At 36.8% G+C, this 14,071-nt stretch overlaps 2 protein-coding genes across 2 annotated transcripts in view; both read right to left on the bottom strand.

The window, feature by feature from the left end:
• LOC129258888 (KH domain-containing RNA-binding protein qki.L-like) overlaps positions 1 to 7,087 on the bottom strand; it is a 43,579-nt gene extending 36,492 nt beyond the window's left edge. Inside the window, exon 1 of the mRNA XM_064097975.1 lies at positions 7,034 to 7,087. Within this exon, the coding sequence (XP_063954045.1) occupies positions 7,034 to 7,087 (54 nt within the window). The remainder of the gene's footprint in view (positions 1 to 7,033) is intronic.
• LOC129258889 (protein quaking-B-like) overlaps positions 4,340 to 14,071 on the bottom strand; it is a 41,490-nt gene continuing 31,758 nt past the window's right edge. Inside the window, exon 4 of the mRNA XM_064097974.1 lies at positions 4,340 to 7,526. Within this exon, the coding sequence (XP_063954044.1) occupies positions 7,362 to 7,526 (165 nt within the window). The 3' untranslated portion in view covers positions 4,340 to 7,361. The remainder of the gene's footprint in view (positions 7,527 to 14,071) is intronic.

Genomic DNA, 14,071 nt, shown 5'->3' with positions numbered 1-14,071 from the left:
AGACGACTTCGGGAAATTCAATGGACAGCTGGCTCTTGATGGATTTTGACCATCTTAAATTCATTTGAGCAATAAGATGGCAAACCTTTTGTATGAAGTGCTTGAATGCCTGACATAGCAATATACTGTGCACTCAAATGAAGACGGGTTGGGGGAATTTCAGACAGCTGGCTCTTGTAAAATCAATTCAATTTTTCATTCCCTTGCTGATGGGGACACGGCTTTTGAGTGGAAACCAGAGCCAGCTATCAGAACGGAAAAAGCGCCCATCCTCCGCTCCGAGGAAAGTACGTAACCAACAAGGGTCCTTAAACCAGAAATGTTCCATCTAAAAACATCAACATGGATGAGAGTGGGAGGATGGAGAGCTTGAATCTATTAGCATACCCCATATCGATAATGACGCATGTTCCATTGCGCCTAATTTCAAATGAGAATTTCAAAGATTGATGGGGGTTATTCATCTTTGGGCATTATCATCTCAATTTATGGAAGACGACTACCCTGGTGAGATATGACGATGGTGGATACTGAATATTATCAAGTCAGTGGGCGCTCTGAAATGGTTATGCAGGTCAATGTAACAGGATTGAAAGGTAGGGGGGAAAAAAACAGATTTCAGAGAGCACACAAACGTAAGAATTTTGCATGAAATTTAAGTCCAAAAGAAAAATAATCTGAACCACTACAGTTAACTTTATAGAATTTCACTTAAATTCTTCTTTTAAAAGAATGAAAGATAGTATGCCATATTGTCTGTATCAACAGTTGTTTCAATTATGATAAAGTATGATATATAATTTCATAACTCTTTTTTAGGGATTGTAAGGGGTATCATTTGAAACAGAAAAATAAAGAGCCGATTACACATCATCAGTTTAGACGGCAGTTCACAGCAGATACAAGTTGCAACCGAAGTTGGATCAGAACCCTTTATTCAAAGAGTTGGCCATTTTGCTTTCAGTGGGGTACAACATTTTGCAAGTTCTTTAGAATTTTGCTTGCCTAACAAAGCAACATATGCCTTGCAACCTATTGAAAATGAATTGGCCAAACTCTGTAACAAAGGGCTTTGATTACATCCAACTTCGGGACAAACTGCAGTGAACAGCCACCTAAACCGGTAATGTGTGATCGCGTCTTAAGCAGTGTATTCACTGTATGGTTATATTTGGAAAACGCAATTAGATATCAATAAGTATAAGATCACATAAATGTCTAATTTCATCTTCTCCTTAAGGGACTGTGAAGTCACTGACCATGTTTTTCCATGATGAGGCACGATAGATGCAAGCATCACCCCGAGATACAAGGGGATTTTTTCCTGTCGCAGCATGAGGGCAGGAAATGTTGGGGGCTCCCCCCTAAAGTCTGAGACTACAGCCTCCCCAGTCTTGGATCAGTTGTACCCATCATTGATCTTGAGCCAGACATTCCATGATTTCAGGGCAAGATAAATGGTCCAGACCTAATTTGATCACATACTGCGCTTTAAAATGGCAACAATACCTTTTTTTTATTTCAATGGAATCTTTCCATGGAAAATATGCAAATTGCTTTAAAAGAAATGTTACAATGCAAAGTCTACCCTCTATTAATGGGAGCAAAATGAAATAATCTAAGGTTTAAAAAGGGTTATAGAAATAGATAATAGATTGTCTATCCCTTAAGATTACAAATTTGCTAATCTTGGAAGATATTCTCTTTGGAAATGAAAACATTTTGGACAAAAAATAAAAAAGCTCCTGTAATTGTTCAAAGAGCATTTGGCATAATTGTTTTATTTTCAGGGCTCTAAATGAAAACCTTTCATACTGAATCACAACATATAAATCTACTTCCAAGATTAATAACAATTATTTAATTGCAAATCTAAGCTCCCCCACCCCCCCCCCCCTCGAATAAAATCATCAAAAAGGATTGCGACAATGTGTGAATGAAATTCTGTCACATTGAGTGCTTGGAGTATCTCTCTCCCTCTCCCATGAAGCTAAAGTTGATCTACTAATCAATGCCTTCATTGACTGATGGCTCAATTCACATCCAACGATACGCATCCACCAATTTCCTGGGACACAGAAACAACCTTTGAAGTTTGAGTCAAGCATTTTAGCTTAATAATTTGAGTATTTTGGATAGCGTCATCGCTTGAAACTGTTCCGATTCAATCCTAAATGAACATACATGAGGCACTGCAAGAAACTTGTAATCAATTACGAGTCTATTTATGGTCCATAAATAAGATATATGTCTTGCAATCAATGGTTAATTTGAGATTGATTGCAACAAGGAGAGTAGTCTGATTTGCTACGGCTAAAATTGATCTATTAATTGTAAAATGGTGCGATATGCAAATATTTTCTTGCAAAAATCCCAGTCTGATAGGCTGTGAAGCTAGGTATATTATTGAACTGCCTTCTTCCAAACCAGAGTGACAGAGGGATTAAAGTGAGAGCTGAAAATATTCTTACTTCCGACACTTCATTTTGTTCTGCCATTTCTCTCAAGACACTTGGAATATGTCTGGAAACCCAACCTCTACCACTAGAGAAGACCAAAATAATGGTCTCGATGTTGATATTTTTAGTTCACAACCTTTTTGCGTTAATAGCTCAACTTACTTGTAGCTGTCAATTGTAATTGTCAAGAATCTAAAAAAAAATTGAAGTATAAAGCATTTTATGTTCAATATATAATCATAAAATTAGGACTGTCTATCCCAAGAGTACTTAAACTCCAAGATCTCAGGCTGTTTTATTCTGCTCAAGCAGTTTTTGTAATAAAAAGTAACAGATATAGTTCTTTTTGGAGCTGAAAGATCAAGTTCACTAAAAATGAAGAGTTCCATTTACACACTTATACCTCAGAGACATATCACATTATTAAAAGCCACTGCAACAGCGTGATTGTGACGTGCAACGACCATGGGGTCCGACTCTAAGTAAGGAGATCCTTCTTGGTCTATGGGGGGCTTCTGAGGGGGGTTTCATCCGACATTAACCTTGATAACACCCTCTAATCCAGATGAAGACGGGCCATTTAAAGAAACATCTGCAACAGAGGTTTGTCATCCTACACCCATCTGCCAAAAACTTGTCAATTGAACCATCTTTCCCCTTAAACAGATGAGACAACTGGCAAACTCCCAACGGCTTTAGATTGAATCCAGACTTTCATATTGAATCTAAACTCTACCGTTAATTGTATATCTGGCAAATGTTGGTAAATTATTCAGTGGAGGGTGGTTTGGGAGCTTACCCAGAAACCTCCGTAGGTCGAATCAGTGATTGATGTTGTGGTTTGGGGTATAAAAGCAACTTTTTCAATCTCTCTAATTAATACATAAAAAGTAGCTACATGGGACACTGTGCAACAGTATGGTATAGAATGACGAGTCCTTCTATACCATACACCTTTCAAATCAACTAGTCAACTTTGGGTTATTATTAAATCTTTCATGATCTAATCTTAATTCAATAGAAAACTCAATGTAACTTTAACAGAGACTCTGTTTTCTAAGGATTTTCATTTCCCCAGGCCTCACATTTATTAGTGATCTGTCTCGTTTTTTTATGGTCAATACTCCATAATATTCGATCTAATAAAAAAAAAACATGGGGCGATCTATGGCCTATATCCGAATATACCTTCGACATTAAACATGAAACATGCTTCCTTAAGGAGTCATTTTCACGGCTGAGATCAGAATACTTCACGCGGTGAGAGCTTTTTACAAAATTTTAAATTGTAATGTAACATTGGTGGACTTCCTGAGGAAGTTTTGATTACAACACGGCTTCTGTGTTTTCGTGTTCCTCACATTATAGCCTAGATTGAGAGCTATAAGGGTGTTGTAACATTACACATCCTACATGACAGCAGCAACGGCCTTCTGCTAGTCAGTGCCACAAGGTTTTGTTGCGATAAAAGTATCTATTCTGAACCCGACTAGTTTTGGAACCATTTTTCATAAAAGAATTGAACTATGACAACTTTGACATTTTTGCAATTACCATGGTTACAGGGCTCAGCAGCCAATCACAATCAAGGTGGTAGTTACAATAATAAAGTTACAGAGGTTGTAAATCTTTATGAAACAGGCTTCGGGCCTCCAGGTTTGTGTGATACCTTGCAGAAGATATCTCAAAGCAATTGAGAAATGTTTTTAATGCATCTATAAGTCAGCATTTGCTGTATTGAAATCACTAAATAAGATGGTAATTAGTGTGAGTTGCATGCACCACAGTGACCGCACAAAGATGTATAGGCCTGCCTACATACGAATGTCATCAGAACGGTTACAGCTCAAAGTTTTTTTTACTTTTCTCTCTTTTTTTTTGGGGGGGCGGGTGTCTTTTGAATGCCAGAACAAACTTTCGGGTGGAGCTTTTTGTTATGGTACAATATCATGGCAATATCCTCTTTAAACTGATTTTTTTTTTCTTGATCTTGTTGCGTGGAAATTACTTTGTTTTGCATATGGGCTATAACATACTGTACATCCCTTTGTCATTATGAAGCCGCAGTGATTTCCATATGGTGGGAGTTCCCATCATATGACTTTGATATAATAAAAAACAGAACCAAGGTTTTTTGTGGAATAAAAAAAAAAAATGTGACAACTGGATAAAAACCACTTCATGAATACCACAAGCAAACACGACAAATACCTGAATTTAATAAGCGACTGTAAAGCTTATTACACAGGGAATAAACACAAATAACATTACAATTTGCTCCCCCTGGACATGATTGGATTTGAATGGCTGCTTTAGCATTGAGAAGCAAGTTGTTTACGCCTCTTACATAAGTTGAACATTGAAGAGTCCTGTGCTTGTAAACCGATGTAATCAATAGTTGGACAAAGCCTGATAAGCATTTCGCATTTCATCTATTGTTTGTCCATTCCGTCCCAATCTGTCACAGGGTTACACTGTGGCTTTATAACTCGCATACCAAGACCCCTACCCTTCTGCCCATACATGGCCAATCGAAGGCTCTCAGAAAAAGAGAGAGGAAAAATCAATACCAGTGTCAGCCACTCTCCACAATGTCCTACTCGACGCAAGCTCGGTCCCCGTCCCTAAAACCAAGCAGCTCTTGCAGGTTGCAGATGCCGCCGTCGTTACTGCCTATCGATTCAGCCACGCCAGAATTACCAAGATGGAAAGAGTGCAAGCAATAGAGCATGGGCATGTTCCTAATTTCTTGACTTGCAACAAGAGCAGATGGGTGGGAGTACGACTAACAAGCATGAAAATCAATTTTATACCAGTCTTTTGTTCATTGTCTATCCCCCTTTCATTTCCCGTGTCGGAGAACAAACTGCTGCGCCCGCCCCGACGGCTTCTATCGTCATGATTACAGAACACAGAGCGGAGATACATTAACACTCTGCCTTCTCTGAATTAATTTCCTCAATGGTGAGGTCATATTTTTCGGCTTCTTCTCAAATTTGACTACTGGTTAGCCGATTTGAATAGAGCGGGCAGGTGACTGTTGCCAATTTGAGTCAATAACTCACACCAAAGAGAGTCGGGCCTTGACATGTCATTAAATTAAGGAGAAAACTCAATTTAATTGGTAGTCGATCAATACAAGATTGGTGGTAAATTTGGCCTAATTGTGGAAGAAGACTCTGCTTTACTTGTGTAGAAGTAGGCAGAGAAATAGAAAGGATGAATCGTAAATAATTTGCAGAAAGAGCAATGACAATATTTTTTATTAATTGAACAATCATGACAATAAATGTAAAGCAATGGACAAAATGCATGCATGAGTACCATATCCTGCAAAATTATCAAAACAAAGCACCAGATATCATCAGCTATCTCACAATCAATGGAATTTCAAGAATGAAATAGCCCGACTAAATTTCATTCCTATTACTTTGATTTGATGTGCTGCTATTACTGTAGAAAACATATAAAGAGAATTGTGAGGGGCTCTTATGAATATTTGATAGGGGAGAATGATAAGAGTCATTAGTTCTCTCTAACATTGAAACAAAATAATATTCAATATCCAAGTTTATTTATCATATGATAATCCTTTTTTTTTGTTTGTGTAATTTCAGAGGAAAAGCTATATCGAGTCTCCAAGAAGTCTATTATATGTCATTTATTAACCCCTCTTAAAGAAGGTCGCCAAGAAATCATCTTCTATTGAACCAGCGAACATCAGTCTGAACATGAAAAGAGATATCCAAAGAGGTCCTCTTGAGAGATCATCGATTACTCTATGATTTCATATTTCTGGCTACAATCCTTGCATCATCATCGTCAATATCTCGCCACGGAAGAGAAAGGAGGAGAGGGAGAGGAGACGGGCATCGGAACGCATCTTCTGCCGCCTTCACGCTTCCGCAGCAGCGATTTCACGACTCCCATCGGGATCCAACCAGCCGGGTCATGTGCGATCATTTGCGACAAAGAGTCCTTCTCAAATGCTGCTTTCATACTTTGAAGTCAAGAGTCCATGCGGTGACTGAGCGCGGATTAAGCAATCGCAAAACATGCTTTATATATTGTAACTGATACAGAACCTACATTTATCGATACAAACCCCCTCCCTCCCTCCCCCATCCCTAAAATCAGAAAAGAAGAGTCTGCAAAGCTAACTTTATTCTGGTTACAGTCTAGGTCTTAATGCAAATAAAATATTTCATTCGGGGACCACCCCTCAAAGTAGACACTTTCTTTAATTGATAATAGCCCAACAAAAACCAGGGCATCGTAAATGCTCTGCCCCGACCTGTTTTCCAGGGGGTTAGAGGCACAGCAAATAATGTATTTTGTATCAATTGGATTTGTAGACAGAAGAATCCTACCCTGCACGAATCAGTAAGAATGAAAGCAGCGATGGAGCAGGAGGAAGGAAGGATTCAGAAAAATGTAAAGAAGCCACGCTATCTTCCACCGAAGGACGATAATTGCTCCAACTAAATCATACGCGATCCTCTTCCAAACCTGGAGCTAAACTCCTGAGAAGATACCTACATTGCTGTAAAACTATAGCCAATATCCCAGCCTACCTGAGCTTGTTTACAGCTGCAGATGTTTCTTTCTTTTGCAAGACTCCAAGCCATCGGAAACAAGGAGGTAGAACATTTGACAAGAAGAATAGGGTAAAGCAAGGAGCTTTATGAGATGGTATTAATATCAAGAACAGAAATATCATTCTCAAAGGGGCTTCCATCTGTCCCAATATCGTAGCAATGTTCAGAAATCCAACGGAAGAGACGACTTCTATCCTCAAAGATACTATAATCAAGGGCTTTACTAGTCAAGAATATGACAAAGAAAGTTCAAGATCCAAAGGAATTTGTACGCAAATGTTTTTCTGGGATGCCTTAGGATAAATTAACAGAAAGCATGACTTACCACTGGTACTAACAACTTCTTCATTTCTTCGACGGCCTTCTTTAACTTGAGTTCCGCTCTTTCTTGTGTGTCGTCCACTGTGATGAGTACGTGAAGTTCTTCATTTAAATGTTCCCAATTTTGCTTTCCCCTATTCATGTCCTCCTGTAAAAAAAAAAAAAAAATAATAATACCGTTAGATTATTTGCTAAGAGCAGTGGTGTTATAATTAAATGATTTAAAATGTAGTAGTTATATATACATGTATAACATTAGGAAAAAAAAACAGTGAAAACAGGTCTAGAGACAAAAAAATGTACGATAAATTTCAAAAAATATTTTTTTAATATGAAATAGAGCCTATTTCAACTTGCTTTTCATCATAGCCTTGAATGATTCTCATCTTTGAAATAGGGTCTGATTGATGTTGAAATGAAATAAATTGTAAACAAACACGTACCATTATTTTGTTTTCATCAAAATCTGATATCAAATTGAGCATGGGAAACAATTTTAATGCAACTTGAATTGCTGCATCTTTTACTGCTTTTGAAGTTGACCTTTTGACCTTGGTCGACTGTTAGACCCCCTTGAGCTGGTCCCTTGTGGAATAGCACCTGTCAATGCTCCTTCAAATCAAATCATTCATTTATCATTCATAAGTCATTACTAGGTGACTTCATACCGACTTGATCACCAAAATATCCAGTAAATTGTTCAGGACTCGAAATACCCGATGATGATTTTCACATCCAACCTGAACTAAACATTTTCGGGGCAAGTTCTTGAAGGTATGAGCAGGTTCAATATAGTCTGAAGAGCAGACGAGGTGCGCAATTTAAAATTGCTAGCTCAGTAAAACAACCCAAGAGCGCCGTGGCACCCTCGTCCGGCATACTCGCTGGATGGGAAGTAATTTGCTTTGAAACTGGCAAAAAATACCTGTTCTTTCTGATTGGGGTAGATCGGGTAAATTTCCACGATCAGAGTATATCTGGTATTCTCCATTTTTTAGTCGGTCTGAAAGCAGCTTCCGAGCTTCATCCAACTGATGGAAAAGAATTCTAGGAATGGTATACCTACTCCTTATTCTTTCTTGCCCCACTATCTTACAGGTTTAGCTTCACTTTCAGAAGACTACCTTTTTCCAGCACAAGGAGCATTCAGTAGGCCAACATAGAAACGAGCTTAAACTCCTCGGCTTTACTTACAGTGAATGTTATACGTGTCTGGTTAATAGACTATATATTACTCTGCGATATCAATGGAGAGATGATTATAGTTGTTTTTGTTTGAGTTTAACAGCATTCACTCTGATATTTACACCTTTTATGGTCAGATATTTTCATATGTGGCGATTGGACATAAGCCTCTCTTCAAGGATTTAGAATTCTCGTAACATTCCAAATGAATATCTGCACTGACTGACTATAATAATAAAATGGTCAAGTTTGTAGCCAGCAGCATGGAACAAAGGCTAATGACCATTATCCTACATGTAGATGACCTGGCCTAGAGGGTGTTAACCTTTTAGAACATAATCTTAAAAATTTCAAACTCTCAAGAGATGAAATTTGCAAATAATCTACTCCAAGAGAGTCTTGATAAATATTTTGATAGCTGCCCAAAGTTTTGTTATCTTTCCAATCTTCCATTTATCTAGCATTTTTTAACAAGTAGTTCTAGAATGAAATTTGAAATGAGTCTCCAAAAGTTGTGTATAGGGATTAAGACAATCCTACATCAGCATTTAATACTCATTATTATTTATTAGGCTAGCCTTTAAAACATATCCATAATTTCCGTTTTCTATGAGTCTACATTTTCAAATCTGGCATATATCATCATTAATCGATCACAGGAACGGAAGCTTATCAAAATCATGCCTTTATTCCTTGCATCACTCAACATCCTCCTACCAAAACCCCAATTACTCTCGAAGGCCCAACCCCTTCCCTAAACCTACCCTGACCCCCCCCCCCCTCCCATCTGAATAATGCCTTCGTCTGACCTCCATGACCTCCCAGAATCCATCACTCCTCTCAGTTTTGACTCCAGTCCCCGCCTGCCGCTTTTTAAATATCATTTTTCGCAATCTGCATTCCGCAATTTCATAGTTGCTACCTCAACGCAGCGTCGTGGCATGCCCCGAATACTGAGCGGGGCATTCTTGAAGTGACATTGTTGGTGAACTTGGGGCTCACCTTCACCTAGCCATTCTAACTCATTAATTTCTTTCCTCAAACATCTCACACAATTTACTTTGACATATTGGTCCATATTTTATAGGACTACTATCAGTTTCATATCAGTTAATGTACATCTCCATGAAGCACAGTTAAAAACAATTGGGAAAAACTGTTAAATTACAGAAGAAAGTAATATATAGGTCTTATTTTTGTTTTTTGAAAAAAATAATGAAAAAAGATCTGTTTAAATCAAGGAGTTGGATATCTAGGCAAAATGAAAATGACATTTGATGAATGGCTTCATTAAAAGTGAAAGCTTTAAATCGAACAAAAACTGTGTAATCAACAATACACCATTGGATAGCACAGAAATTGTTATTTTTTCCACATTTCTCTTTTATCTTTGAACTCAGCCCCCTCCCCACACACAAATCCAGTCTTCCTCAAAGATCTTCTTCCTAAACATGGTAAAGTTTAAGATCATTGCACTCTTCTTCTTCATCTTTGCTCCATTCTATATTTGTTATCTAACATTCATTCTTTTGTCTTCTCTTCTATTCTTGACTCTTCTTTTCTGTTCTTGACTCTTCTCTTCTCTCCTCTTCATGACTCTTCTCTTCGTTCCCTCAACATGAAGGGTGCAGACATCCAACTGATTGAAAGCACTTGGATTCTTACCAACCTATTTCTGCTTGAACCTTGGCTAATGACTCAGCAATTGCTCACACGTTTTTTAATGGATGGGACCAGGTAGGGGATGATGGGGTAGCAAGAAGCAATAGGGGTCTGCGTACAGGGAAATAACTGCCGTAATTGAAAAATGCCATGTCTCCATCAGTGAATGTTTATGGGTGAAGTGAAAGTCGTGATTGAAACTGAAGAATCAGCTCAAGTGTTCACTCTCTACGTGACGCTGACATCATAAAAACAACCCCCAACTATATCTTTCCATTCTCTATTTTCCCATGCTTATATTCCTTCATGATCACTCTGAAAAATTGACAACTTAAAAACACATGCTGTAAACATTATCATTTCAGAGTTATAAATCAATGTTCAGAGTATTGCATACCCTGGTTTCACCATGGCTTTGCTGACCAGACACCCATTCGCTACATCGGGGTGGAGAGCGGCTAATGTAGATGAATGCCTTGCCACATGACGCGAGTGCTGCAGTGGTATCTAAACCCCAGACATTGTGGTTTGAAGTTTGTACTTGGAATAGCTGAAAGAAGTTGAATGTTCCCCAACATTTTGGAGTCAGACCTTCATCTCCATTTTTTTTCATTAATTAATCACGTTTAATCTGAAGTTGAATTTTAGGTGCATTTTTCCATAATTAAGCTAAATTTCAATACTTTAAAAAATTACAGAGTACTGTAATGTGTCAAGCAGCGTACAGGAAGCTCCTTGAAAGAACTAAGCGAGACTAGACAGTCGGAGGGGGGTTGTTTATTCCATACTGACTCATAATGAGCTATGAGGCATGAAACCCCCCCTTCTCTAAACCAAACAATCATACTCCATTATCCAAAAAACTAAATTGATTATTTTAATACCCACTGCTCCAAGGCATTGTCAGTATTTTCAATTGTCTTGCTGCACTGCTAGTCTGTGAGCGAGTATTACATGAAATCATGTAATAGGCATGTTAAGATCCTTTGTGAGTGGGCTTTTATTGAAAATATTGATTTGGCAGGCCAGGAGAAGTCTACTCTAGCTTGTTTGAACCACAGGGAAACATTCATCGGATGTGATATTGCTTCGCAGTCAACTAGGGCGTCAAAAAAGCGAGGTTTTACCTGCAGAAAGACAGCATTTCATTTATGTCCTTACATCAAATTTAATAGACCTTTTAATAGAGTTTAATCAGGGACTCCCTGGTTTAGTAGAGACGGGGCATTCCTTGTAAACATAATGTTAAATGGGTCAACAAAGTGGGAGAATGTTGGCAGAAAGTAAGGTTAGAATTAGGATTGTAATGGAATTTTTGGTTTACAATAATGCAATGATAAAGAATGAATAGGCTTTATTTTAGTTTTGGGGGTTATGTTTTAGATTTTGCAGTTGTCACCGAGCAATTGTCATAGAACCAAATTGATAGAAGCTTTGTTGTGCTACTAAGACCTACCTATTAGGCCTATTTTCAAAACACTGATATCTTGGAAAATATTATTCTTCTTTATAATGTTAACTTTAGAGTTTCTTAGATGTAATATATTATTATTACCAAGGCAAAAATAATAAAAGAGAAATAAACAAATAAAACTTGATTTTACAAGAGTGAGACTTTCGTGATCTTCAATAAATCAATATCAAATTCGGCCAAGGATACGAGCATAAAATGCAAAATGGTTTCAATACTTAGTTGCAGGGAAATAGAATTATGAAATATCAATATGAAATTCTGCCCAGGGTCGGAGTATAAAACACAAAATGGCTACAATACTTGCCAGGAAATATAATTGTGAAAATGCACTATGCATCAAGATTTCTCTGCTATCCATTACCAATAGGTTTTTTTTTTAATGAAACTCTGGATCTTCAAGGTTGTTTATTCCTGCTCTGAAATGAAATTATTTCCTTGGGAGAAAAATGCGGGGTTCACATTCCTCAATGTCTGGGTCAATCTGTACCTTTTTTGTGCACCCCACCCCCCTCCCTTCATTCCACTCTTTTCCCCTTTCCCTCTCCGTTCTTGATTCTCACCTAACAGCAATGTAGGGTTGTCATCCAGATCTTCATTAAATCTTTATAAATATATCAACAAAATAACTTGAAAACAAAAACTAGATTAGAATGATCAATCATTGCATGTTTTCTTTCTAAAATAAACAGCAACAAGTAGGAATATTATTTGAAAATCATATGAGAAAAGGAAGAACCCCCAAAAAAAAATTATGAGCACGATCGTCTCCTCTTAAAAATTTTCACTTTAATAATCAATTCCCAAATCTCCTGGCAAAGAAAAACTTGCTGCACGTAAGTGAAATTGCGAGAAGAAAAAAAACGCATGATATGTGGAATTGGCAAATCGAAAATAGAGATATCCATTTTGATGAATATTTCTATGGCTTCCAAAAAGCGTAAAAATTCTTGGTAAGAAGATCAAGATGGATTAGCCAGAGAGTAAGTATAAAGTAACAATCGGTGATTTTTTAAAATATATGACTAAAAAGAGTTGAAAGCTTTAGGAATTGATGAATGATCCAAATTGCAAGTATCAAAGGAAAAGAGGATGTATCAAACTGATTTTTTCAAAATGTAAAAAATAATAAATTATGAAGGACCCAAGAAGTCGATCCTTTAATCTATTAGGAGTAGAGTTACCAACAAAGTCACAAAACGTTAACTCCAAGTGAAACTAAAAAAGAAATTGTAATTCATCAGAATCTGTCCTTCCCCTTCGGTCTATGATCATAGGTTCTTACAAGCCAATATAATAGGCCTTACAGTTACAGATCTTTATTCATCTTTAAGTCGGCTTCCATGAGCTTAATTCCTTTTAAGTTTTTTTTTTTCAATTTACTTTCAAGATACAAGGTTTTAAAGTTGGTTTTAATAAAAGCAGAAAAACTAAAAATACATATCTAAGAAGAAGAGTTATGAATTTTTAAAGATTTGAATTTACAATGTCATATCCAATCAGCTCCTTTCTTAATACATGTATATCACATTAAAAAAATTCCACAAATTCCATTTCATAATTGAACAGGAGAACATATTTTTTTCATAGAAGGAGCTATAAAATGATGTGTCTGATCATATATCCCAGGCTAAAATAAAATTAGGAGAAACTCATCTGGGACGTTTAAAAATCAAACTTTTAAAAAATTCGTAAAACCTTCACCAATATTTCCTTTATTTTTTTTTGCTTTTAATATTGTGACCAAGTTTATATCTCTTTATAGTGAACTTCCACTTTAAAGGACAAGTCCACCCCAACTAAAAGTTGATTTGAATAAAAAGAGAAAAATCCAACAAGCATAATGCTGAAAATTTCATCAAAATCAGATGTAAGAAAGTTATGACATTTTTAGGTTTCGCTTAATTTCACAAAACAGTTCTATGCACATCACAGTCGGTATGCAATTGGGGGAACTGATGACATCACTCACTTACTATTTCTTTTGTATTTTATTATATGAAATATTCTAATTTTCTCCCCTTTGTCTTGTGAAACAAAGTTTATTTCTCCCTGAACATGTGGAATTACCGTTGTTTAACATTTTATGGGTCAGTCAAGTTTGTCCTTATTGTCAAATCTGTAAAAATTGAAATAATGTATGATTCAAACAATAAAAAACAAAAGAAATAGTGAGTGAGGGACATAATCCATTCTGTCATTTTTTTATTTTACATCCGATTTTGATGAAATTTTCAGTGTTATACTTGTTGGATTTTTCTCTTATTATTCAAATCAATTTTTTTTTGGGGGGTGGACTTGTCCTTTAAGAGCCCATAATGATCATAGGCAAAATCTCCTGACCAACACCAATGAAACATCAAACTTTGTTAGCT

Source organism: Lytechinus pictus, chromosome 4, assembly GCF_037042905.1.
Source record: "Lytechinus pictus isolate F3 Inbred chromosome 4, Lp3.0, whole genome shotgun sequence".
Taxonomy (NCBI): Eukaryota; Metazoa; Echinodermata; class Echinoidea; order Temnopleuroida; family Toxopneustidae; genus Lytechinus; species Lytechinus pictus.
The sequence above is the reverse complement of the archived record's forward strand: the minus strand, read 5'-3'. Positions and strand labels throughout refer to the sequence as shown.